The sequence below is a fragment of the Gobio gobio genome, assembly GCF_949357685.1.
Source record: "Gobio gobio genome assembly, chromosome: 24".
In the NCBI taxonomy this organism is placed as follows: domain Eukaryota; kingdom Metazoa; phylum Chordata; class Actinopteri; order Cypriniformes; family Gobionidae; genus Gobio; species Gobio gobio.
In genome coordinates this window covers 7,448,843-7,472,118 of record NC_137120.1, presented here as the reverse complement: position 1 = coordinate 7,472,118, position 23,276 = coordinate 7,448,843, and the positions used below count along the sequence as shown (strand labels likewise).

Sequence of the window (23,276 nt, the reverse complement as noted above, 5' to 3'; positions counted from 1 at the left end):
GAACGCAACACAACAAACCCAAAACAAAACTGAGCCGTAACAGACTAAAAAGAAAACTTTTTACCAGAGCCTGCAAAAGTGCTGGCACTCACTCCGCCATCTTGAACCTCCCTCCCAAGACCTACGTAATGCGCCTAGAAATGGAACACATTCCGTACACTCGCGCGAGCGCTGACAGGGGGCAAAAGCATGCACAGAATCCGCAGCCAGTCTGACATTGGTCCGTGTGTCAGTAGCGAATGAGTTCGCTAAGCAGGGCTGACCCTGGTTAGTACTTGGATGGGAGACCAACTGGGAAAAACCAGATTGCTGCTGGTAGAGGTGTTAGTGAGGCCAGCAGGGGGCACACCCTGTGGTCTGTGTGGGTCCTAACACCCCAGTATAGTGATGGGGACACTATACTGTAACAAGCACTGTCCTTCGTATGAGACGTTAAACCGAGGTCCTGACTCTCTGTGGTCATTAAAAATCCCAGGATGTCCTTCGACAAAAGAGTAGGGGTGTAACCCCGGCATCCTGGCCAAATTTGCCCATTGGCCTCTGTCCATCATGGCCTCCTAATCATCCCCATATACAGATTGGCTTCATCACTCTGTCTCCTCTCCACCAATCAGCTGGTGTGTGGTGGGCCCTCTGGCGCAATATTGCTGCCGTCGCATCATCCAGGTGGTTCTGCATTAGTGGTGGATGAGGAGATTCCCCCTTTCCATATGTAAAGCGCTTTGAGTGCCTAGAAAAGTGCTATATAAATGTAACAAATTATTATTATTATTATAATACAGCAAACTATATTTGGACTAGCGAAAGAACGAACTACAACACACACACACACACACACACACACTCTAAAGCGCTGCGGGAGCATTTCAATGAGCAAGAGGTAGCGTTACATGGACGTAGGAAAATTAAGACCCGTTTAAATTATTGAAGACCTAGAACTCAATACTTCAGCGAATTTAAGACTTTTTAAGGCCTTAAAATTTTTATTTTGATATTTAAGACATTTAAGACTTTTTAAGATCCCGCGGATACCCTGTACCTGCACAACATTCCTTTGAAGGAGAACACCGCATTTTTGGGTGAGTACTTCAGAATGAGGCTGTGGAAACACTCAATTCCAGAGGTGTGGTATTCTGGACTCATTTTGTGTGTGTCTTTAATAAGACGTGGTGACAACAAAATTGACATGAATTTCTCACATGATGCTGTGCCTAAACAAAAGATGCAAAGTTATTAATACAACAGCAGATGGCAGTGTGGCAGGAAAGCTTTAAATTCTATCACGTTACCAGAATATATTTGTACAGCTAATTTTGCCCTTCATGACTGTGAGGGGGGTGAATTTTTATATAACTCATTCGTTTACATTATATAAAGCTTTAAAGTTCTGCATAATTAAGGGCGTGGCCACTTTGAGTGGCAGGTGGATAGCCATTTATCTGCTGTCTGTTAGTCACTTCAGCTCCGCCCATGTCCCGCCTCTTTGCCCATTTTCTGTTATCCGGGAGTGACGCGCGATGACGGGTTGCCAAGATGGCAACGGCCAGCTAGTCCCTACTTTACGCTTCAAAACTGTTCATCAGAATCATATGGGTGACGTCACAGACACTACGTCCATATTTTTTTACAGTCTATGGTGTAGAGGTTGCCCCGGGACACTCTGTGAAAGGCTCCATCAGTGTGACTGTGTTACACGACACACTCCTGTTAGGCATTCTGGCCTGGGTGGCTGCGCAAATAAATAATCGATTTGTTATCAATAAGCATTCAATCACGTTATCGTTTACAATTACAGTCTTATATTCAGTGATTTTAGAGATTTTAGAATGTTTATAAATAATATTAGTGACATGAATATTCTGACAAAGCAAATAATCTCAAATAATTTTCAAACAGAAACCTGTTACAATGTGTGGCACGAACACCGTCCCACTACAGGATTAATGCAATGGGCTCCTGAGCCATTCAAATAGTCTGGGGGTGTATACGTTTGTCCGCCAACCCGCTAAAGTGGGCAAATGACCCCCGGACCCGCACTGACCTCTGCCAAGCTAAACCCCACCAACCCACTATTTGTCCGAAGGACGTATTAACACCCCAGCAGACCCCATTCGTGCGTTAGCCCGGTGTCAGGAGTAGCTGAAGCTAACGTTTAGCATACTTTGCCTAACTTAACAACATTACAAACTGATGAATTAACTTTAGCTTAATAGGAAGGAACATAAATTTTGATTAAAAATGCTCACTCACCTCAAGACGCCGCTGCGGTGGTGGAGGAGCAGCGTTTGGCACTGCGTCGCTTTTCAGCGGGAGCTGTTTGGAGAAGCCCGTTTACACCTCCATTGCTTTGGAGAAACAATCCCACGTAAAATGCAGGTTGCACACTCCAGCTCTAGGCGGGAACTTGCAGTCTTCCAGGCCAAGTGAATGCAACCACTGGCGCCTAATTTCCAAGTCTGCTGGAAAGCTATGCAGTCCTGCACTGCTGTTGCAACCAGCAGCACTACACCTACGTCCCATCCTAACCACTGTACTAAATACAGATAAAACTAATGCTAAAAATATACGCTAACTTGAAGCTATCCTAACTGATGCAAAACTATGCTAACTAACTATGCTTCTATCAATACTACACTAACAACTATGCTAATTAATTAACTAAAATAGGCTACACGAAATAATCTATATAACTATATAAAAGCTATGCTAACTAGATGCTAATATACACTATCCTGATCATTTTCAATACTCGCAATTCCAACTCCTGACTCGGAACAAGATGTTTTTATTCCAGAAAAACACGAGCTCACCACACCCTGGCACAAGCTCACCACGCCCCTGGCACGAGCTCACCACGCCCCTGGCACGAGCTCACCACGCCCCTGGCACGAGCTCACCACGCCACTGGCACAAGCTCACCATGCCCCTGCCAGGAGCTCACCACACCCTGGCACGAGCTCACCACGCCCCTGCCAGGAGCTCACCACACCCTGGCACAAGCTCACCACGCACTTCCTTTCTTGATCCAAGATGGCGCTGCCCTGCTGGCGACATGGAGGAGGGCTCCTGCTGCAAATTGTTTGTTTACTCGTACTACTCGTTATGTCTCCGTTTATGTTCCCGTTTTATGTCGGTGTCCAGTGGGCACACTGTGCAAGACATACGGTGATAGTGACTCGTGCACTAAACGCTTTACTTTATATATGCGACATGAGACAGAGGGAAATGGAGCGGATAGCATTGGCGTGGCTAATCCTGTCTGGCCAGTTCATCCAGTGTTTTGCGGATGGGATTATCAACTAGCTAACGTACAGCGGAACCGAGCTGCTGGCACTGCAAGACAGCGGAGTTCTACCATCGGCAGGACTACTCGACGACGTGCCCAGGGAGCTATATCGGCATCACGGCGCAGGTCATCGCCGCGATGGGAAGGCGAGGAAGAGGGGCAAGAGAGGCGGCTTGAGACAGCGCACTCGGAGGGCTAGTAAGTTACCGCTGCCTCAGATGCTGCTTTGTAACTCCCGCTCCCTGAGAAATAAGCTGGATGAACTGCGTTTACTGGCCAGGGGTTGCTATGAATACCGTGAGTCAGGCCTAATGATTTTCACTGAGACTTGGTTTAGTAAAGATGTACCAGACAATTTCGTACAGGTAGACGGGTTTTCTCATGTACGCCTGGACAGAGACGCAAATTCGGGCAAAGTAGGGGGAGGAGGAGTATGTATTTATATCAAAGACAGTTGGTGCTCAAACTTTGCAATAAGAGACACTATATGCAACCCGGACTTGGAGCTACTGTGTGTTACTTTACGTCCACACTACCTGCCAAGAGAATTTAGCAACATTTTTGTGTGCGCTGTCTATGTCCCACCAAGTGGGAATGCCAACAGAGCAGCAAATCAAATTGCTGACTGTGTCCATCGTCACCTACAAAACAAACCTGACGCCCCAATACTGATACTAGGGGATTTTAACCACAGCAGCCTGAACAAGAGTCTACCTGGTTTCTATCAATATGTGAAATGCAACACCAGGAAAAATAACATTCTGGACAAGTGCTATGGTAATGTCAGGGATGCTTATACAGCCAGAGCCAAACCTCCCATTGCCAACTCTGACCACAATGCAATTCATCTGCTACCTACATATCGGTCAGTCTTTAAGTCCAGCAAACCAGAAATCCGAACTGTAAAGGTGTGGTCGGACGATAAGATTGAGGAACTGAAAGGATGTTTTCTCTTGACAGACTGGGACGTCTTTTTCAAGGAGGCGGACATTGACAGGGCAACAGAATCCACAACTGCCTACATCTCCTTTTGTGTTGACTCCATCATTCCACAGAAAACTGTTAAGATATATCCGAACAATAAACCTTACATAACAAAAGATATTAAGGAGTGTATTAAGTGGAAAAAGTCTGCCTTTAAACTTAGTGATACAGATGGAGTCAAAACAGCTCAAAAAGAGCTAAATAAACATATGAGAGCAGCTAGGCTGCAGCACAAGGAGCGGGCAGAACAGAACTTGTCCATGTTCAACTCCAAGAAACTGTGGGACTCAATTAGAGGAATGACAAACATGGAGGCTAAAAGGAAGCCCCTGTTTGCTCAGGATGAGAGTTTAAAAGCAAATGCACTGAACCAATTTTATATGCGTTTTGAATCTGACAACAATAGGGACTGCTGTGATGTTTTAGATAATGTAAACTGTACTGTGAAGGACAGGATTTTTATAGATCCACATGCGGTAACCAAGGTTTTTAAATCAATGCACCTGAAAAAAGCGACGGGGCCAGATAATATGTCTACTTTTCTTTTAAAGACATTTGCAGAGGAATTGTCTCCGGTATGGCACCAGCTGTTCCAACTTTCTATTGATAAACATGTTGTACCTGAGATCTGGAAAAAGTCCACTATAATTCCAGTTCCAAAAAAGGCATGTCCTCAGGAGGACAACGATTATAGACCTGTTGCATTAACTTCCAATGTCTTCAAGGGCCTGGAACGACTTATGTTAAATGTACTTCGCTCAGAGGTGGAGCCAGCACTAGACAAATATCAGTTTGCATATACAAAGAAACGAAGTACAAGTGATGCCATATCAACTATAATGCACCTTACATTGAAGCACCTTGAATTCCCAGGTGCATATGCTAGACTGCTCCTTATTGATTTTAGCTCTGCTTTTAACACAATTCAGCCACATATTCTCCTAAGAAAATTAGCCCTTCTGAATGTAAATCCATTTTTAATCAGGTGGTACCACTCATTCCTTACTAAGAGGCCACAGCAGGTGAAGTTTAATTCCTCCTTATCAAATATAGAAATATGTAGTACTGGTGCCCCTCAGGGATGTGTCAGTTCACCATTTTTGTTTATTCTGTATACAAATGACTGTGTTAGTTCTGAGCCTAATCAATATGTGATGAAGTTTTCGGATGATACAGCTGTTCTTAGTCTGCTCACTAAGAACTCTGACTCATCCATTCACAGAGATGCTGTAGACAGGTTTGTGGACTGGTGCGACAATCATAAATTACAGATTAACATACATGATACAATATCAACGATACATGGCAATAACATTACTCAACAAAATTCATGCAAGTACCTAGGCATTCACATTGATAGTGACCTGAGCTGGCAGACACAAGTAGCCACTGTGTGCGCTAGAATCCATCAGCGCCTCCACTTTTTACGCAGACTGCGGTTGTTTGGTGTCAGTAAAAACATAATGTTAATTTTCTATAGGGCAGCAATAGAGTCTATTTTACGGTATGGTATCACCAGTTGGTTTGGTAATCTGAGTGTCAAACTTAAATCACAGATTCTCAACCTGGTCAGAGTAGCGGGCAGGATTATGGGTCACCCCCCCCTTAACCCTCAGGAACTGTTCAACGAGGCTGTCCTTACTCAGGCAAAAAACATTCTAAATGACAGTTCCCATGTTTTGTGCAGCGAATACTCGCAGATGCCCTCAGGGAGAAGATACAGGGTCTCCTTATGTAAATACAACCGGTTCAAACATTCTTTTGTCCCAGTGTCAGTTAAGCTCATTAATGAGCAAATGTAGGGAGGTTTTTATCAGAACTGTAACATGTACCAGCATCTTTTTAAATTCGTACCAGTATTTTTAATATGTATAGCATTTGTAGTGTGTGTTCGAATGTGTATCAGTACTGTATTGCGCACCGCACTTTAACATGCACCAGCACTTTACTGTGCATTGCATTTTAAATGTGTAATTGTATTTGCAATGTACTTCAAGCTTGATCCTCTTGCACTTTGGTCCCCATCTGGTTGCCAGTTATGTACCCTCTCCTTTGTTGGATGTTTTATGTTTTATGTTGTCTATATGTTTTATGTCTGCCTATGCAGCAGTACCCTGTCTCTAAACCAAATTTCTCCCAAGGGAGACGAATAAATGAACTTGACTTGACTTGACTTGACTTGACTTGGTGTGGTGAGCTAGTGCCAGGGGTGTGGTGAGCTAGTGCCAGGGGTGTGGTGAGCTAGTGCCAGGGGTGTGGTGAGCTAGTGCCAGGGGTGTGGTGAGCTCGTGCCAGGGGCGTGGTGAGCTCCTGCCAGGGGCGTGGTGAGCTCCTGCCAGGGGCGTGGTAGTGAGCCGTTGGAAGAACCATCCTACGTCACGATGACCCACAACGTCCAATAGGAAAATTCAACTGCAGTATAGCCACCGTTCAACCTTAAGAGGGCAGCACTTTGACGGTTTTACACCATATATTATAGAATTAAAATTTTATACCCAAATGTCAAAACATTTACTCGAATCAATGGACAGCACTAATAAAGCCCCAGTCTTGTAAATCACTTACTAAAAAAGTTGGTTTAGGGTTTAGTTACCCTTTAATAATAGACCTTAATTCACCCTTTGACTCTAACATCCACTTAATTTCTTGTTAAAGCCGTTTTTGCTAACTCATCAGCAGCTTCTTTTCCAGAAATCCCTTTATGTGCTGGTACCCAAAAGAATCTGACTGCCAGTCCTATCCTTTGAATGCGAAGAGTACAAATATTTCATTAATCAAATCTTCTCTGGATGATCTCCGGGTTGATATTTATGTTAATACCAAGTCCTGAAAAGTGAAGCCAAAACGTCTCGATCGCCCCCAGGTGGCTGGTCCCAGCATAGGTCATAAAGCCCACCCTCTCTGTGTAATGTAATGGGACGTGGGACAAACAATCAAATTACACTTCAAAAAAAAAAAAAATTCAGAGATGGTTTCTGTCATTTTATGTAGTTTTTATCACACTGGTGTAAGTTCAAGTGTTCGTTTTTTTAAAATAAGTTTAAATTTTTTGTTAGTTATTTGATGCTATAAAACCAGGGGAGTGACGTCATGATTGACAGCTGTGATTGACGGCTTCTCTGAGCAAAGTAGTCACAGAGGCACTAACTGACTTTTTTCTGGACATTCTTGAGGAGATTGGAGCTTCAACTTTATTTTCTACATTTCCATAACTGTTTATTTCAAACCAACATAATGAGTTGTTCTGCAGATAACAGATACTGCGGGAGTGTGGGCAGGGTCTTGAAATTGCGGCTCTACTTGCTGTACCTGCTCTCTACTGTGCAGACTACCAAATCAGAAAGGTCCCAAATCAGAAAGGTCCCAAATCAGACTCCCAAATCAGAAAAGTCCCAAATCAGGGATGCCCCAGGGATGGGGCATCATACAGTCCTGCATTACTAACCGAAGTCGTAATGCAGGACTGTATGAATGTTATTCATATGTTATTATTTTCTACATATGAATGTTATTATTATGAATAATTGTTAATTAACCATTTAACAAGTGATATAATAATGTATAAATTTTTTTACATTTTCTGTCATTTCACATCCTGCTCAATATTGTCCTACAAACCGTGTTCGTATTGAAGGCTATGAAAACAAACAGTGAATGTAACACATTACATTGAAATATTGTAACATTATATTCTAAAAACAAAATAATGTTTTTAAAGCAGAAGTTAAACTCACTAAACTACAAATGAAAATAAATGACAACAAAAGCACAGACTAATTATTAGGGTATTTTACTCTATAATAGTCACTTTTGTGACTATTACGCAGTTACTGCTATCATAAAAATACACTTACTGTAGGTTTGAATTTCTACATTTGGCCCCCCTGGTTTGTTTCGCACGGTACGTGCGCCACCCTGAGTTTTGTTGTGCCCATATGAGGAGGCGCTTGGCCAGCTTGCACAAGAGTCTCGACCTGAGTCCGCCCTGGTGGTTTATGTAGGATACCCCTTTAATTTTGTCCGTTCAAACTAGGATGTGATGTCCCGTCAGGTCCAGGAGGAAGGTTTTTAGGAAATGCCATCATTTCCAGGCAGTTGATGTGCAGCCGTTTCTCCGAGCTCGACCAGAGGCCAGAGTTTGTCTTGTTTTCCCAGAGGGGTCAGGGTTTTGATACAGCCGTGGTCCACCCTGATGCGAAGACGGCCAGACCGCCAAGCATAAGTTAGAACTCGGGGCTTCAGCCAAAGCTGCAGGGGTCTCATACACAGTAGGCCCAATTGGTGTACTGACAACATGGAGGGCATAAGGCCTAACACCCCCTGAAACGTTCTGATGGGGGCGAAAGCCCTACTCTGAACGAGGCAGCTAGCTGCTGAATAGTTAGAGCTTGTTCTGGCATGGGCCAGGCTCTCATTTGAACAGAGTCGAGAACTCTTCCCAGAAAAGTAATCTGCTGTCGGGGGAGCAGTGCGCACTTGGATAGATTGATCCTGAGCCCAAGGCATTCTAGACGGTCTCTGACTGGGCCAGAATGAGCCAGTTTTCGAGGTAGTTCAGGATGCGCCTTCCCCGCTGTCTAAGGGGGGAGAGAGACGCATCCATGCATATCGTAAATGTACGAGGAGCCAGTGGCAGCCTAAATGGCAGGACTGTGTACTGGTAAGCCACCCTTTCGAATGCGAATCTCAAGAACGCACTGTGATGGGGGCTTTCTGGATATGAAAGTAGGCATCTTTCAGATCTACTGAGAAAAACCAATCCCCTAGGCGTATTTGCGAGAGAATTTTTTGGGATGTTAACATCCTGAATGACAGTCTCATGAGGGTTGTTCAGGTGTCTGAGGTCTAGGATAGGTCTGATGCCGCCATCCTTCTTTGGCACGAGGAAATAATGGCTGTAGAAGCCTGACTCGCTCTGGGAAGGGAGAACTGTCTCGACAGCGTGCTTTGCTAGAATGTTTGATACTTCGGTGGAGTACGTGAGCTACGTTGCTCCTTACCAATGTTTTGACCACTCCACTGAAGCCCACTCAACCCCTTTCTCGTCCTTTCTGGCAGATCAGAAAGGCTTCCAAGGTTCAGGGTCCAGCATAATTCTAGGTCTGGGGCCCTGGTGTTTTGGGTAGGGGAAGCCTTCAAAGTCTGAGGGCGCTGCTTGGCTTCAGCCGCTGGGCGGAGCTGAGAGGCAACTTGAAGAAGCAGAGCTGGAGCGCTTATACAGGAAGTAGCGAATCGCTTGAGATGACTTCTGTGCCTCTGTGAATCGCTCCACAAAACCGCTCACAGCGGGGCCTAAGAGACCAGTGGTGGAGACAGGGGAGTCAAGGAAGGCGGTCTTGTCTGCATCCTTGATCTCCATAAGATTTAGCCATAAATGGCGCTATACCAATAAACTGGCCATGCTTCTTCCTATGGCCTGGGCGGAGGTCTTTGTGGCACGCAGGGCCAAGTTGGTGGCGCAAGTCGGAAGGCGGCTGGGTCCGGTTCAGACTCATCCATGGAACAGAGGAGCTTAGCCTGGAACACCTGGAGGAGAGCCATGGTGAGGGCGTGAGGGGCGGAGTCGCTTTCTGAAAAGAAAGCTATCCACGAGTGCAGAGAGGATGTTCTCACGATGTTCTCGCAATGAGCACAGCTGTTCTCTGTGAGCGACGATTCTGCATGGGATCTACCCAGACAGGCAACGCAGTCACTGTGCTTGTCAGTGGGATGCAGAGGGGCTCTGCATTTGCCACAATTGCGAGGCATTTGAAACAACGCCGCCAATTTGCTCTTTTAGTAAGAACATTTTCTATTTTAGTAGAAATTTGCTGTTTTAGATCCCCGCCGGACTGCCGCAGATGATGGTGTCAAGTCAGATCTCGCTGAGCAGGAGGCCACTGTCCGCTGAGCTACTGCTGCAGATTTGTCTCGTTCGGTGCTTGGCTTGATCAACAGCGAGAAGTTTTTCAATGCAGGAGAATCAACGAAGATGTTGATCGTCACTGAAGGAGAATAAATCTGAATCCTATGGTGAAATGGACCACTGATATAGTAGAGGCCACACCCATTTTGGCGGGCTCTGCTCTCTGCTCATGCGCAGATTGGTTCACGCAGATACGCCACGTTGCCATAGGTTCCTGCAGTTCACACAGCCCAACCAATCAGTGCGAGCATAAGCTCTACACTATGTTGGCTGTGCAGTGACTGCACGATTTTAAAAAAGGCTTCAATGTTTTGAGAAAAATTAGTTTTCAAAAAAGCGTCATGAACAGTGAGCATAACTCTGTGGTTGAATGTGATTGAAAAAATTGGTCCCTTTCGTGCTTTGGTAGTATGTCGCCCTAATGAAGAAACCGCCCCTGGCTGCATCAGAACGTATAACTTCTCTGTCAGGTCTTATTTCCTCAACCCATGTAAAAACCTATTATGGCAATTATTTTTATTTATAATTTTTCTATATAGGCCTATAGATAAATTAGACTTTAGTGTTTTTGAAATAGAAATATACACTCATATTCCTGTGGAACCTGTGATTTGATCTTTTGATCCATCTGTATATGTAGACTTTCATAAAAGTTTTGAACATGCTTCTTTACATTAGACGTTATTATGCCTATTTCCTCCCAATCCTTTATTTTCTCTAACATCTCCAAATCAATTTCGACCTTAGGGAAAGTCCTCTCCCCAATCCCCATGCAGGACATAGTACACTCAATCTCTGCAATCTGATATTTTTCTGTTAAGAGGTTTATTCTCCATCCAAATCCCCTTTCTTTTTTATTTACATATTTCCAACAGTTGTTTAATACATCAGAAATGTGTTTTCCAGCATAACTCTTCATATATTTCCAGTATATCAGGGATACTTTTTAAAGTTCAGTGGCATTTCAGTTTTGATCAAGGTTAGAATAAATCCCTTTGTGAGACACTGTGTGCTTTGTAACTTTTGCAGATTGTATTTGTGCACAAACAGACATTAAACACTAAAGGAAAAGGAAAACTTTAAAAAGCACTATGACCCCTATAACTTTAATACGTGTGAGTGAGAGACTGTTTCTGTTTGTTCTTCAGGTGTGTTTGGTGTTGATGAACTGAAGTCAGAGTCAGTGTCAGTGATGGAGGGAGAATCTGTCACTCTACAGATTAGTGTTACTGAACTACAGACAAATGATGAGATAATGTGGACATTTGGTGCTACCAGGAATCTTTTAGTTAAAACCAATGGAGATTTCAGTAAGATCTCTATACATGAGGATGATCTTGATGGGAGATTCAGACTGAAGCTGAACAAGAAGACTGGATCTCTGACCATCACAAACACCAGAACCACAGACTCTGGACTCTATGAAGTGACCATCAGCACCAGCAGATCATCGTCTGAACACAGATTCACTGTGACCGTCTATGGTGAGTAGAGAATTACAGCTCACTCTATTATATACTACAAATTTATTGACAAAATGTATTTATTTGATTAGAAGATTATGTACTGTCATTGTACAAGTACATATCTTTTACTTTAGACCGCGATGGAAACGCAGACAGCAGCAGGTCTGGGGGAAAATAAAGCCCCGTTTCCACCAAAATTACCCTGAACAATTTGTCCCAGGAACTCTTTTTCCCCCAGACCAGCTGCTGTCTGCTTTTCCATTGCGGTCTAAAGTACCGTGAAGATTAGTCCGGTGACGTAGGACTGCGCACGACTTTCCAGAGCCTGCTAGATTTTGTCTTCCGCAAATAAACTTAATAAAGCCTGAACCTTGTCGTCGATCCATCGGTCGTATTTTTTAAACTCCACTGTTGATTTGAATAGCAAACATCTGTTACTGCACGCACCAGAGTTTCTGCTAGAAAAAAATGGTGCCGGTCAAAGTGACCGGCAGAGGTTTCGTTTTCCGGACATTTTGATGAAATGCCGGTCAAATATCGCCTCTTAATTATTCAAGTTGAGAAAAACTGAAAGTGGTTTATGTAACTTAAAAAAAATGACATAATCAGGCTGTATATGCAACATGTTTATTAGCCTAACTTTCAAATAGACGGGAAAAAAAAAACATGAACGTCCGATTGGCGTCAATCAACCAATTTTTTTTACTTTGGTTGCACATTTCATAGTTTAACAAACCAACCCCCTTCCCCACATAAAATATAGCATTGTTGTTACACAAGCAAATGTAATTATAAACTCTGTATGTCTCATTTAGTTGGTAACATTTAAATTGGCCACCGTGTGAAATGACTCCTTGTCAAATGAACTTGAACAAACAAATGACATTCTCAAATTATTCTACCCTCTTGTGAATCCGTTGCGTCGTCCTGCCTTTTCGCAGCGCGAACAGAAAATGTTTTCGTTACCATCAACTACCTCACATCTTAGCCATGGGAACTTGTCAGTCCATTCCGACCGATACGCCCTACACTTCGGCTTTTTCTCCGGTGGTGGCGGAACTGTCTGGCTCTGGACATCTGAGGCTTCAGGCGTTCCTGATTCAGTATCCTCCTTCGTGTCTGGCCTTTGAAAAAAACTTTTAAGGCTAGTCTGCCTGGGCCTGGCCATATTTGAAACGTCTCTCTATAGTTCGTGGTTTAGGTCTATATTATAGCCGTTAGGCGTACGTGCGCTTTATTTGAAATGCAACATGCGATGTTGTTTAAACACTTTCAAACGGTCGATTCAGATTGTTTTAGGGGGGCGGGGCCGGGATTATTAGGCAGTTTTAATCTGACAATTTGACCGAAAAGATTTAATTTTGTCGGACATTTAATTTTTTTCCCGGCCAATGTCCGGTAATTACCGGACAACGGAAACCCTGGCACGCACGCAACAGACTTTTAGGTTGAAATAAAATGCTGCGTGAGCTCAACCAATCAGCATGTTCAGCACCGAAGTTCCACCCCCGAAAGTTCCTGAACTTTGAAAAAGTACTACCTCGCGAGCAGGGCCGTTTCGAGAAAGAAATCTTTACCCGGAACTTCATTTAGACCCCGGTTCCTGCGGTGGAAACACACCGAGTACCACCCCAAAGTCCCTAGTTCCTGGGGAAAATTCCCGCGGTGGAAACACGGCTAAAGTTCCTGGGAAAAAAGTTCCTAGGACAAATTGTTCCAGGTAATTTAGGTGGAAATGGGGCTTATGTCAAAGGACATGTCCATTCTATTTACAGGTTTGGAGGAGTTTTGCTGTCAATTTATTTAAAAAAGTTCAGAGTTATCCAGTGTTTGATTTCTCTATACATGCGGTGAGTGATAGATTTGGACGTCATCAGCATAATGCCCCATTCACACCTCCAGCGATTTTGTCGCTGTATGTCTCTAGTCTCTGTACTGTGAGACACTTGTTGGCATTATTGGCAGACTGCACATCTATAGAAAATACAAATCACAAGTGATATATAAAACTAAGAAATTAGAATTAAAAGTAACATTCTGCTGTAGAGTGTTGTTATATAAACCACAGCAGTGCTCAGTGTATTAAATCATTCACTATGTTAACGATCAATTAAACTCCCTCATACTGTCAAAAATGACTAAAACGTCATTCGAATTTGACAAATGATTAATTTTCTTGTTCCTAATAATCAACATAATGCAGGGGGAACTGTAATATGAACTGCAGCAGTCCTAAACTGCTCACTGCATCATGGTAACAGCACAGTCAATGTATGAATGTCGCCACTCGCCAACGGTAACTGTCGCTCGTTTCGCCGGAAGTTGCCAGCGTTCCATATATAGTACTGTCTATCTAAGAGGTGAACCAGGAAAGAGCAGAACATATAGAATTCTTAATAGTTGAGGATAAATAAGAGGAGCATGCAGTGATGAGAGCTGTGCGATAGTTATGCAAATGTTTGTTGTACATCATAGAGTGCACAGCAAGTCCAGTCTTTCTATGCAGCCTTTCCAGGCGTCAACCTTTAGCTTTCATGGCTAGTAGTTCAGGGGTGAACCATGGAGACACATGAGTGGGTGGAACCAGTCTGGCCTTAACAATGTGAAAGTTGTGAAATTCGGCACAGGGATTGGTGAGGGTCTGAAAATCTCCAGACCAAGTTTTTTTTTTTTTTTTTGTACAGTAAAATTTCATAACATCAATTAAAAGCTAATAACTTTGGACCAATTACATTAAAAAACTTTAATTTACTAGGTAATGTGAAACTCCACCTACTAGATTGGTAGCTTTTTTTGGATGATGATGATGAAAATGTTTCTTACTACATGTCTTACAGTATTGTGCATTAGATATAGTGTATCTTCCCTATAATTGGCTCCTATAATTGTGTGTATAACTCCTATAAATCCTATAATTGTATAATTTTCTGTAGAGTTTTATCGGTTTGCCAATTTTATCGGCCGATATGAGCCTGTTGCAGATATATCGGCATCGGCGTATATGCCACCGATATGAACGCGCGCTCACGCGCCTCACACAAAATTATGTCAAAATGCAGAGTATCATCGTAAACATAGTCTGTCAAGTGAACGTAAACATAAAATGTGCCTGCGTTTTTGTCATTTTCACAAGTTTCATGGCCCGCAGAATATCTTGTATGAATATCTGAACATGTAATATATCAAAAGAAAGAACAGACCCTCTGTTTTATTGTAGCTTCATGCATTCTTTTTTTATCAACACTTGAATGTGGTGTCATGAAAAAAGCAACATTTTGAGGAAAAAAGCTGAAAAAAACGCAATTAACTTACATACAGATGGCATTTAGAACGATGATCAAAACACAGATGGAGTAGATCAAGTCCATCAACACCCCCAAAGCTTCACAGTCCTAGAGCTCATCCTGGGTCTACATTTCATTCAGTAACATTAGGCAGTTTTGATTTATATGCTGTTTAATGTTGGTGATCACGTTATTTTACATATGCATCTGCTTATAAAAGATAGCTTGTTCCTGCCTCTTCTTCGCTTGTGTTTTGATCAGGAGATTCTGTACTCGTTCAGGAGATGTGTAGTAGCTTCCCCTACCAGTGGAAACACGAAAAAATCTTGTTAATGGCAGGGAAGTGTTTTCTCATAAAAGACGAGATAACAAAAGACAGGAAGAAAATTCACTCACGGCTCTTGACTGAATAACTTTAATAAGGGTTATTCTATACTTATACACTGAAGATTATGAAGTGATATTTTACATTTGATTTCTGTACCTGAAAATCTAGTTTAGACCGACATGAAAAACCTGAAAATAACTGTTTTCATTTGTATGTTTGTTCTGTTGTATTTATGTTCTGTTGACCCAGGACCAGTAGTGAAAAAATGAAGACCAAGAGTCAAGAGTTAGATTAATTAAAGAAATATTTACTGAAGAATAGTTTGCAGTTTCATCAGTAGAAGCCAGCTCACAAGGAGTTCGTAGGCCGCGCTCCCTCTAACAGTCTACCCGCCTCCGTCTAACGTACATACAATTTTCTGAACAGTTATACTGTTTTCAATGTCTAGCCACGTCATTACTGCCATGTGGAATTATTCTGATTGGTTCTAACAACATGCAATGTAAGCAACTTTCCACACGTAGACAGATAGGAGCATATATCACTAAAAATGCGTAGACTAGTTGTCGCCTCATGACTAGATTTAGATCACAATGACGCAGGAGGTCATAGAAAGGCGTCTTCAGGTCTGGGGTCGTGTGCAGAAAACGTCCATCTTCAATATTGGGCCTGCACCGATCATGCAACGCACATACACACAAAAGCTCCAGAGAATAACAGTTCCCTCAAGGTTGAGAACATCTTAACTAACTATCAACAAGGCACTTCTTCAAAACATGCTGATACATCAAGTACAGAAGTGAATTTATTCTATTTAGTAAGAAAAGAGGTACATTTCTCAGAGTCCCCGAAAGTCCCGTAGACCTGTAACATATGTGACCCTAAGGTCACTATAGGAAGACATATAGTTAAACACATGCTGGGGGCCTTCTCACTCCCAGAGTGTTTTTACACACCAAGGACAGTTGCCTGTCAGCACGTCTTGACACAGACATCAGAGCAGCACCTAAAGAATGTGGATCCAAAAGCACACAGCAAATATAATACTAAAATCTTTAAATCTTTCATTAAATATAGAGAACTGGTTTATCAAATGTAGGAAATGGTTATAACTTGCTTATTTTAATATTGAACATAAAATCATTCTTGAAGGATATGTGTATGAACGAAGATGTGTAATGTATGTATATAATGTATATACAGTATTCTATATACAGAACTAGGCTTGCTGCAATAGTCGGTGTTGCCGGTGTTCAGATGAAACACTGGTTACATCACTTGCCCACCGCGGCACCGCCCCCACCGTCGTTTTGATTTTTATAGTAATAAAATAATTTAGTTCAGTTAGAGAACAGACACTAGAATTAAAAACTGAATGTGTCTGCTCAATACAGTGTGAGCCGAACGAGAGTCGCAGCACAAATGCAGCAGAAGTCAGATTTCATTCATCACGAGAGTGAGGAGCTGAATGACATGATCACGGAAGATTTGGTTTCAAAGCGAAATGTAAATTAGGGATGGGCATTTTTGTCAATTTCTCCTTTCGATCATCGATAGGTCTCAAAAACGAGTACTCGAGTACTCGGGGGCGGGGCATGTGCAGGGGGCGGGGCATGTCCATCATTGAGATAATGAAAACTGCTATGAAGATTGTTGTTGACAAATACAAACGTGACATGAAAACAGGTATATGAAAACATGAACATATAAAACAAAAAATAACCGCTAGATTAAGATGCATAAATGTCTTTGAAAAAGAAACATCTTTATAAAATGACCGTCTCAAATAACCAAATCAGTATCGAGCATTGCCTTTGAGCTGAAACAGTGAAATAACACCACCCTGCAGAGCTTGCTATCTGGTTAATAAACTCAACCAAACGCACCCTATATCAATATTAATATGAAGATTATTATGAACCTATTACGACATAAATCAACACAAAAGGACGGGAATGCGCACGTGAACTTCAGCGTGCTAGATTTGACAGGCAAAGGGTTTGAAACGGAACATTTTGAATGCGCTCTTACCTTAACAACGCTGATACACGGACAACGAAAGCACACAGAAACAACATTTTATTAAAATCGTGTTCTCATTATAATGCTTTGACAGATTGACTCTGCACATCATGCACTTAATTTTATTATTCATGATCGAAGCGTTTACAGACATCACTGCGCGTTTTCAAACTCATAACGAAAAACAGCTTTAAATAAACTAGGTCTACTATTAAAAAATACGAGAACAGTATAGCACTGCTGCATTACTAATGTCAATGATTCTGAGAAAGAAATAGCCTATCTGAAAAGAATATCTGTCTCTAAACCATGTCGAGCTCGAGCATTAATGCATTTGAGCTGAAACTGAAGAGAGTGAACAGCCGGTATAACGGCAGCCCTTTGCTAGCTTAAGCTCAACCAAACGCTTCTTATTTTAGATTAATCAGATATAGAAAACATAAAAGTAATCTTACAACGTGCATCTGCAGAAAAGGACGCGAATGCGCACATGAACTTCACGCGCTAGTCTGAGTGTTCTCGCTAGTTTCTCTGTGGATCAGCTGATACACGGGGAACTAAACACAGATCATTTACAGCATTTTCCACGGTGTTCTCATTATAATGATATGTAGGCTATGACAGATTGGCGCTGCACATCTTGCACTAACCATTTAATGATCAGTGATTCCAGACATCACTGCAGTGCACGCCTCAGTTTCACTTTATTTCACCGCGGTCTGGAGGCGCTGTATAACGCTAACCAATCAGACCTCCGGTACCGCGCAAAACGAAGCAATAACCAATAAAAAAGAGACAAATATTTTTTTTTCAGGGCGATCATCGTTCTCATGATCGATGATCGCTGTCATGTTCGAGTACTCGATTACTCGACCACTGTTGCCCATCCCTAATGTAAATGCGGTTGCTCTGGTTGCTCTGATAGTGGCCTTCAGCTCTTCTGCATTGTTGGGTCTGGCATATCGCATCTTCCTCTTCACAATACCTCATAGATTTTCTATGGGGTTAAGATCAGGCGAGTTTGCTGGCCATTTAAGAACAGGGATACCATGGTCATTAAACCAGGTACTGGTTGCTTTGGCACTGTGTGCAGGTGCCAAGTCCTGTTGGAAAATGAAATCTGCATCTCCATAAAGTTGGTCAGCAGCAGGAAGCATGAAGTGCTCTAAAACTTCCTGCTATATGGCTGCGTTGACCTTGGACCTCAGAAAACACAGTGGACCAACACCAGCAGATGACATGGCACCCCAAACCATCTCTGACTGTGGAAACCTTACACTGGACCTCAAGCAATGTGGATTGTGTGCCTCTCCTCTCTTCCTCCAGACTCCGAGACCCTGATTTCCAAAGGAAATGCTAAATTTACTTTCATCAGAGAACATAACTTTGGACCACACAGCTGCAGTCCAGTCCTTTTTGTCTTTAGCCCAGGCGAGACGCTTCTGGCGCTGTCTGTTGTTCAAGAGTGGCTTGACACAAAGAATGCGACAGCTGAAACCCCTGTCTTGCATACATCTGTGCGTAGTGGTTCTTGAAGCACTGACTCCAGCTGCAGAACACTCTTTGTGAATCTCCCCCACATTTTTGAATGGGTTTTGTTTCACAATTCTCTCCAGGGTGCGGTTATCCCTATTGCTTGTAAACTTTTTTCTACCACATCTTTTCCTTCCCTTCGCCTCTCTATTAATGTGCTTGGACACAGAGCTCTGTGAAAAGGCAGCCTCTTTTGCAATGACCTTTTGTGTCTTGCCCTCCTTGTGCAAGTTGTCAATGTTCGTCTTTTGGACAACTGTCAAGTCAGCAGTCTTCCCCATGATTGTGTAGCCTACAGAACTAGACTGAGAGACCATTTAAAGGCCTTTGCAGGTGTTTTGACTTAATTAGCTGATTAGAGTGTGGCACCAGGTGTATTCAATATTTAACCTTTTCACAATATTCTAATTTTCTGAATTTGGGATTTTCCTTAGTTGTCAGTTATAATCATCAAAATTAAAAGAAATAAACATTTGAAATATATCCGTCTGTGTGTAATGAATGAATATAATATACAAGTTTCACTTTTTGAATGGAATTTGTGAAATAAATAAACTTTTTGATAATATTAAAGTAGATATTAAGGCTTAAAGCAGTTTGGAACTGTTTTTCTTCACGAAAGCTTTGTGTAAGAGCTGATAAAATATTTAAACTCAAGGCAATATTTCGTGTCTAATTTACTTGAGACAAGTAGCCGTGTAATAAGCAGGATAATGTACATCCAGCCAGTTGTTATCGCAGAATAAACCCCTTCAGAGTGACGCAAGACCCCTCTGCGAACCTGATCACTCTGTGTGGGTTAATTCTGCGATAACAACTGGCTGGATGTACATTATCCCTTACGTATCATTCTGATTCCACACCACAGCAGAGTTTGTTAGACTGTATCTTAGCAATGCTTATATTATTGAAACATAACTTGGCATATATTGTGTTCATGCCCATTCGTTCAAAGTATCCAAGAGCAACAAAAGTGCATCACCCATGTTTCTATGCAATGATTCTCAACTTTGTCTGCCAGTTTGGAAATGTACAGAGGTTGCTGGACATGTGGATCAGTTGATGGGCCCTGGCTCTAAATCATGAGGTTGTGGTTTCAAATCTACCATGGTGTTACTGAAGATCTGACTTTATTAATTTGATTGTTTGCAATGCATTGTACGTTGTGCTATAGGCCATGAATGGTTTTATTACTGCTGCATGAAGCTACATTTTATTTATTTATTTTTTATTCTCTAATGTTTTCCAGCTCGTCAGCCTGTTCCTGTCATCAGCAGTAACTCTTCACAATGTTCTTCGTCATCTTCATTATCATCATCATCTTCATCATCATCATCATCATCATCATCATCATCATCAAATTGTTCACTGGTGTGTTCAGTGGTGAATGTGAGTCATGTGACTCTCTCCTGGTACAAAGGAAACAGTTTATTGTCCAGCATCAGTGTGTCTGATCTCAGCATCAGTCTCTCTCTACCTCTGGAGGTGGAATATCAGGATAAAAACACCTACAGCTGTGTGCTCAACAATCCCATCAGCAACCAGACTCAACATCTGGACATCACTCAACTCTGTCATACATGTGCAGGTACGACAGCACTGATGATATTATTAGTTATTATTTACTGGCCTGATTTATTCCTGATCACATATTCAATGTATTTTTTTATCAGATTCCATTACAAACAATCAGAGCCGGCCCAAGGCATCAGCGAACTAAGCGGCTGCTTATAGCCCCCTTGGCCACCAGGGGGCCCCCAAGAGCATGACTTTTTGCTGTATGTTATTTTGATGATTGAAATCGCGAAATGGCCTTAAACAAATACTAAATAAACTGCAAAATTTTAAGTTTTCTAATATATGCACGGATTGATTCTGACAGCACTGCACGAGCTCACGGCGCCATCAGCCGGACACTATTCGCTTGTTAGCCAGAGTTCAAAGTCCAAAGTGCAAGAAAACTCAGCGCTAAAACGTAACGTTACTCGTCAGTTGCCCGGTAACCATTTTTATGAATCGATGGATTTTGGAATGCGCTATGTTTTAGTGCGAATATCTTGTCTGACGTGCTGCATGTCTTGGAGTAGGCTACAGCATAGCTTCCAGTTTCTCAGTAAATGTTTTTCTTTTTGCTATATCGTCCCCTTGGAATTATAAATTGTGTAGCCTACATTTTGGAAGTTTTTATTTAGAAAATTAAAAGGTTTTTATACACAGTCGAATGGAATGCAAAAAAATCGAATTTTATTTTCACCAAAATAAAAGCTCTGTTGTTTGAAAGAAATCAACATTTCTTGTTTTTAAAATAAGTATCTTCTGCTCACCAAGGCTGCATTTATTTGATCAAAAATACTGTAAAAACCGTAGGCTAATATTGTGAAATATTATTATAATGTAAAACAGCTGTTTTCTATGTGAATAAAGTGTAATTTATTCCTGTGATCAAAGCTGAATTTATCATCATTACTCCAGTCTTCAGTGACACATGATCTTTCAGAAATCATTCTAATATGATTATTTGATGCTTAAGAAACATTTATGATTATCAGTGTTGAAAACAGTTGTGTACAATGTTTTTAGGATTTTTTTGAAAGCTTTCTATTTCAGAGAAATGCTGTTCTTTTGAACCTTCTATTCATCAAAGAATCCTGGGGAAAAGTGAGCATATTCAGCATAAGAGACTACTTAAAAAAAATAAAGTACTGTATGGCTTTGAATATTAACACTTGACCACTCTTGTGGGTTTGCTACTGTTACAATTAAAAACTGTATAAGGGTCAAAACATGACAGCCAGACATGATGTAAGCAACACAGCTACTACTAACATTGATACTGGGTGTGCGAATGATCAAGAATTGACAATAGTCAATCGTATTGGTGGCACCGAGGGGCCCCCAAATAAAATTCTGCTTAGGGCCACATAAGGGCTTGGGCCGGCCCTGCAAACAATCCTTTAAAGCTAGCATCACTTTTCCTTTCTTTCTTGACTTTTCTTTCTGCTGAGGGGCTTTCATAGAAATAAAGGTACTATGTTTTCCCCCAATGATGAAATACTTCTCCCAGAGCCAACTGCTTCCCCAATTCATTATGTCCCTTAAAAGAAATTGCTGTTTCTTTGAGCATCCTGACCAACCTGACATTGGCACATTCAATGGTGTGAGATTGTGAATTGTCTAAATTGACAGTCTTGTTTCATGTTGTTCTTTTATTTCCTCAGATTCTACACTCTGTTGTCATGTGTCTGAAGCTGTCACCCGATTGGTCATCTCGGCTCTGGTGGGACTGGCTATTGTATTTATTGTGGTGTATGACATCACATCCAGAAAAGCTGAACAGGATCATAATCAGACCAGATAGTATGATAGATCGTATTCCACCAGAAAAAAGGCCAGCCTAACGTTGATGAATACATGTATGGACAAATATGATCTTATAGACATCAGGAGGGTTAAAAATCCAAACAATAGAACTTATACTTGGTGCAATACAAATTTTTCCAGACAGTCAAGAATAGACTTATGGCTTATATCTAGAAATGTAGATTTGGACAATATTTCCGTTAACATTTTTCCAACCCCTCGTACTGTCCATAAAGCAATATATCTTTGTGCAAACTTCCACTTATCACTATACACTGAAATCCTCACACTGGAATTTCAATTCTATTTTGAAATTTTATTTTTTTAAGAAGGATGTGACTGAAAAAATACACTGTGCTAACTGGGATCTCTTCAAGTTTGAAGCTTCACAATATTTAAGACATTTTGGCAGTCATTTACCTAACCTTCGTAAAGAACATGAAGGTAAAGTTATATTTTAAATTACCTCACTTCTTAATAAAGGATCAGATCATTTTTCACAAAGAGACAAACTCTGCCATTTACAAATTAAGTTAGATAGCATCTAGAGGAAGGCTGCCTTTGTAAGGTCAAGGAAAATATGGTTGAAGGAAGGGGAACAGAATACTTCTTACTTTTTTAGATTGGAAAATGCTTAGGTTAATTTAAATACTATATATCAATTAAAAGTTAATGGAAAAATCACAAATGACCCCAAAGAGCATTTCCTTCTAAAAGAGCAACATGGTTTGACCGTCTTTTTCAAGATGTCATTCAAATCGTGTGTTTCTGGATGCGGTTGTTTCCTGTCCTTATTTGACGGCCACAATCTCTCTCACATATAAAGCGTGTGAGATTGCGTTCGTGGGTGATCCATGCTCTCTCAGGAGAGCGTGATCACGTCGGCGCGTTGTTCGTCTCACCTTTCTCGTAAGGGCTTGAGTGTTCAGCGCGCCGTGTGCTGCCGAGCGCCGGCTGACGTCGGGGGTTGTCACGGCAACCCAGCGTGTCACTCGGCGCTCTAGATGCGCGATCTAGACTATGAAACCTCAAACGGGGTGGAGTCCCTTTGCTTATACCCAGATCTAGTATAAAGGGGTACTTCAGCTAATAAGCCTAAGTGGGGCTT

At 41.8% G+C, this 23,276-nt stretch overlaps 1 protein-coding gene across 1 annotated transcript in view; it reads left to right on the top strand.

Annotated features, from left to right (window-relative positions):
• LOC307120267 (uncharacterized protein) overlaps positions 1 to 22,844 on the top strand; it is a 49,931-nt gene extending 27,087 nt beyond the window's left edge. Inside the window, exons 3-5 of the mRNA XM_079807205.1 lie at positions 11,324 to 11,659; positions 20,058 to 20,396; positions 22,027 to 22,844. Coding sequence (XP_079663331.1) covers positions 11,324 to 11,659; positions 20,058 to 20,396; positions 22,027 to 22,166 — 815 coding nt within the window. The 3' untranslated portion in view covers positions 22,167 to 22,844. The remainder of the gene's footprint in view (positions 1 to 11,323; positions 11,660 to 20,057; positions 20,397 to 22,026) is intronic.
• The last annotated feature ends 432 nt before the right edge of the window (positions 22,845 to 23,276 follow it).